The sequence below is a fragment of the Austrofundulus limnaeus genome, unplaced genomic scaffold (genome assembly GCF_001266775.1).
Source record: "Austrofundulus limnaeus strain Quisiro unplaced genomic scaffold, Austrofundulus_limnaeus-1.0 Scaffold1, whole genome shotgun sequence".
NCBI classification, from domain to species: Eukaryota; Metazoa; Chordata; class Actinopteri; order Cyprinodontiformes; family Rivulidae; genus Austrofundulus; species Austrofundulus limnaeus.
Genome location: NW_013952403.1, coordinates 6,797,047 through 6,799,440, shown reverse-complemented (window position 1 = coordinate 6,799,440; position 2,394 = coordinate 6,797,047). Strand labels below are relative to the sequence as shown.

At 41.1% G+C, this 2,394-nt stretch overlaps 2 protein-coding genes across 2 annotated transcripts in view; both read left to right on the top strand.

Annotated features, from left to right (window-relative positions):
* Positions 1–197, top strand: part of LOC106514155 (protocadherin gamma-B7) — a 2,960-nt gene extending 2,763 nt beyond the window's left edge. Inside the window, exon 2 of the mRNA XM_014003289.1 lies at positions 150–197. Within this exon, the coding sequence (XP_013858743.1) occupies positions 150–197 (48 nt within the window). The remainder of the gene's footprint in view (positions 1–149) is intronic.
* On the top strand, positions 32–2,393 carry LOC106514146 (protocadherin gamma-A3-like; the record flags this gene model as incomplete). Its single annotated transcript, XM_014003278.1, has 1 exon — positions 32–2,393. A coding segment is annotated over exon 1 (1,812 nt), but the record flags the coding sequence as incomplete, so codon positions are not given.
* Position 2,394: the final 1 nt, after the last annotated feature.

Here is a 2,394-nt window from a genome sequence, read left to right as displayed (position 1 = left end):
TGTGTGTGTGTGTGTGTGTGTGTGTGTGTGTGTGTGTTTATTTTGTTTTTAAAGATAATGTCAAGCTGGATTTCATTTTTTTAATTTTCTCAAAAACATATCAGATCAAACAAGATGAATTAAGTTTCTCTTTGTGTCCGTTTTTTCAGCATCTCTATCATTCTCATATTTTGTCCTTAGTAAAAACACAAACCTAAAGATATTTCTAATCATTTCCTGAACTTGTCATTAATGCTCTTAACATCAATATGACGTCAGCAGGACGATTCTTAACCTGTGTTATTTGAGAACGTCCTCTAAAGCTGCGAAGGCCTTGATATCTGGTTATAAGTTTCTTATTTTATCCTCCAAGTGACGCTGTTGTCTGATGAATCTGTGGGGTTAGGTTATTCCTTTTAAAGGCAGATTTTTTTTCCTCCATCCTCCCTGCTTTGTACATCAGCAGATGATCCGTGTTTCCTAAACGCAAAGAACCATCCAGCATTTGAACTCTGTGAATTTGCTCCTCTCTGAGCTGAAATCGTCATTCTTTCAATATATTTGATTTTTTTTAATTATTTTATTTTGTTATCAATCTAAACATGGAGCCCGCGGAGCGGAGCGGAGACAGATGGGTAAGATGGCGAATGCGACGGATGGTGAAGTTTTTTGTTTTTCTGTCACTTTTTCTTCACCCAACAAAAGCACAGATCCGGTACTCGGTCCCCGAGGAGCTAAAGGTAGGATCTCTGATTGGGAATATCGCGCAGGACCTGGGCTTGGATCTGAGAAGGCTCCGGTCCGGCCGGSCCCGCATCGTGACGGGAGAAAACATCCAGTACACCGAGCTGAGGACAGACAAAGGGACCTTAGTGGTGAAGGAGAGAATCGACCGAGAGCAGCTCTGCGCTGATGTGACGCCGTGCAGCTTCGCCTTTGAAATCTTACTGGAAAATCCCATGGAGCTACATCCCGTCACCATAGAGGTTCTGGATGTGAACGACAACGTGCCCACGTTTCAGAACTACCACTTGGAATTTGAAATAAGCGAATCGGCAGCGCTCGGATCGCGCTTTGTTTTAGAGAGCGCGGAGGATGCTGACGTTGGACAAAATGATCTGCAGAATTACATTTTGACTCCGAATGAGAATTTCGTTTTGAAACAACACGTTAAACCAGACGGGAGGAAATACGCTGAAATGGTTCTTCAGAAAGCTTTAGATAGAGAGGAGCAGCCACGCCTGTCTCTGAAACTGCTTGCTGTTGACGGTGGGAACCCACAGAAATCTGGTACAGCAAATATAGATATCATTATTCTAGATGTTAATGATAATGCTCCGGTATTTAATCAATCTGTATACAAGGCAACAGTGACAGAAAATGCGCCAAGGGGCACCTATGTTGTTACTGTCAATGCAAGTGATATAGACAGCGGCTTAAATGGGAAAGTAACATATTATTTGTCWAATTTAAAGGCAGGAATGGCTGATTTGTTTGATATTGATGAAGTTAGTGGGAAAGTGTTTGTAGCAAAACAAATTGATTTTGAAAAAAACAAGAAAATTGAGTTYATAGTTGAAGCAAAGGATCAGGGTAGATTAACAGATTCAAGCAATGTTGAAATTGAGGTTATAGATGTAAATGATAACTCCCCAGTTATTAATGTGATGTCATTCACCAGTCTTGTCTCAGAAGATTCTCCTGTTGGAACCACAATTGGCATAATTAATGTAAAAGATCTTGACTCTGGCAAAAATGGACAAATAACAATCGGGATCGAAGGAAATGTTCCATTTAAAATCAAGTCTAATGTCAGAAATTACTACGCAATTTTAACAGATGCAGAATTAGATCGTGAAATAGTTTCTGATTACAACATCACCCTTATTGCAACTGATTCAGGCTCACCTCCTTTATCAACTAAAAAACAGTTTAATCTAAAGCTGTCAGACGTCAATGACAACCCCCCTGTATTTTCGCAAATCATTTACAGTGCAACAATAGTGGAAAATAACTCCCCCGGTGTGTCTGCTCTAAGTGTTACAGCTAAAGATTCTGATGAAAACCAGAACGCACGTGTTTCCTAYATTTTAGATGACAGAGAAATTAGTGGCTCTCCCATATCTCAGTATGTTTCAGTTAATTCAGAAACTGGAGTTGTTCAAGCTGTTCGTTCGTTTGATTATGAGCAGATCAAAGAGTTTCTTTTCATCATCAAAGCTCAGGATGGAGGCTCTCCTCCACTCAGCAGCAACGTGACTGTGAAAATCCTGATCCAGGACCAGAACGACAACCCCCCTCAGGTTCTGTATCCAGTCCAAACAGGTGGTTCTGTGGTGGCTGAGATGGTGCCTCGTTCAGCAGATGTGGGCTATCTTGTGACTAAAGTTGTGGCTGTTGATGTGGACTCTGGAC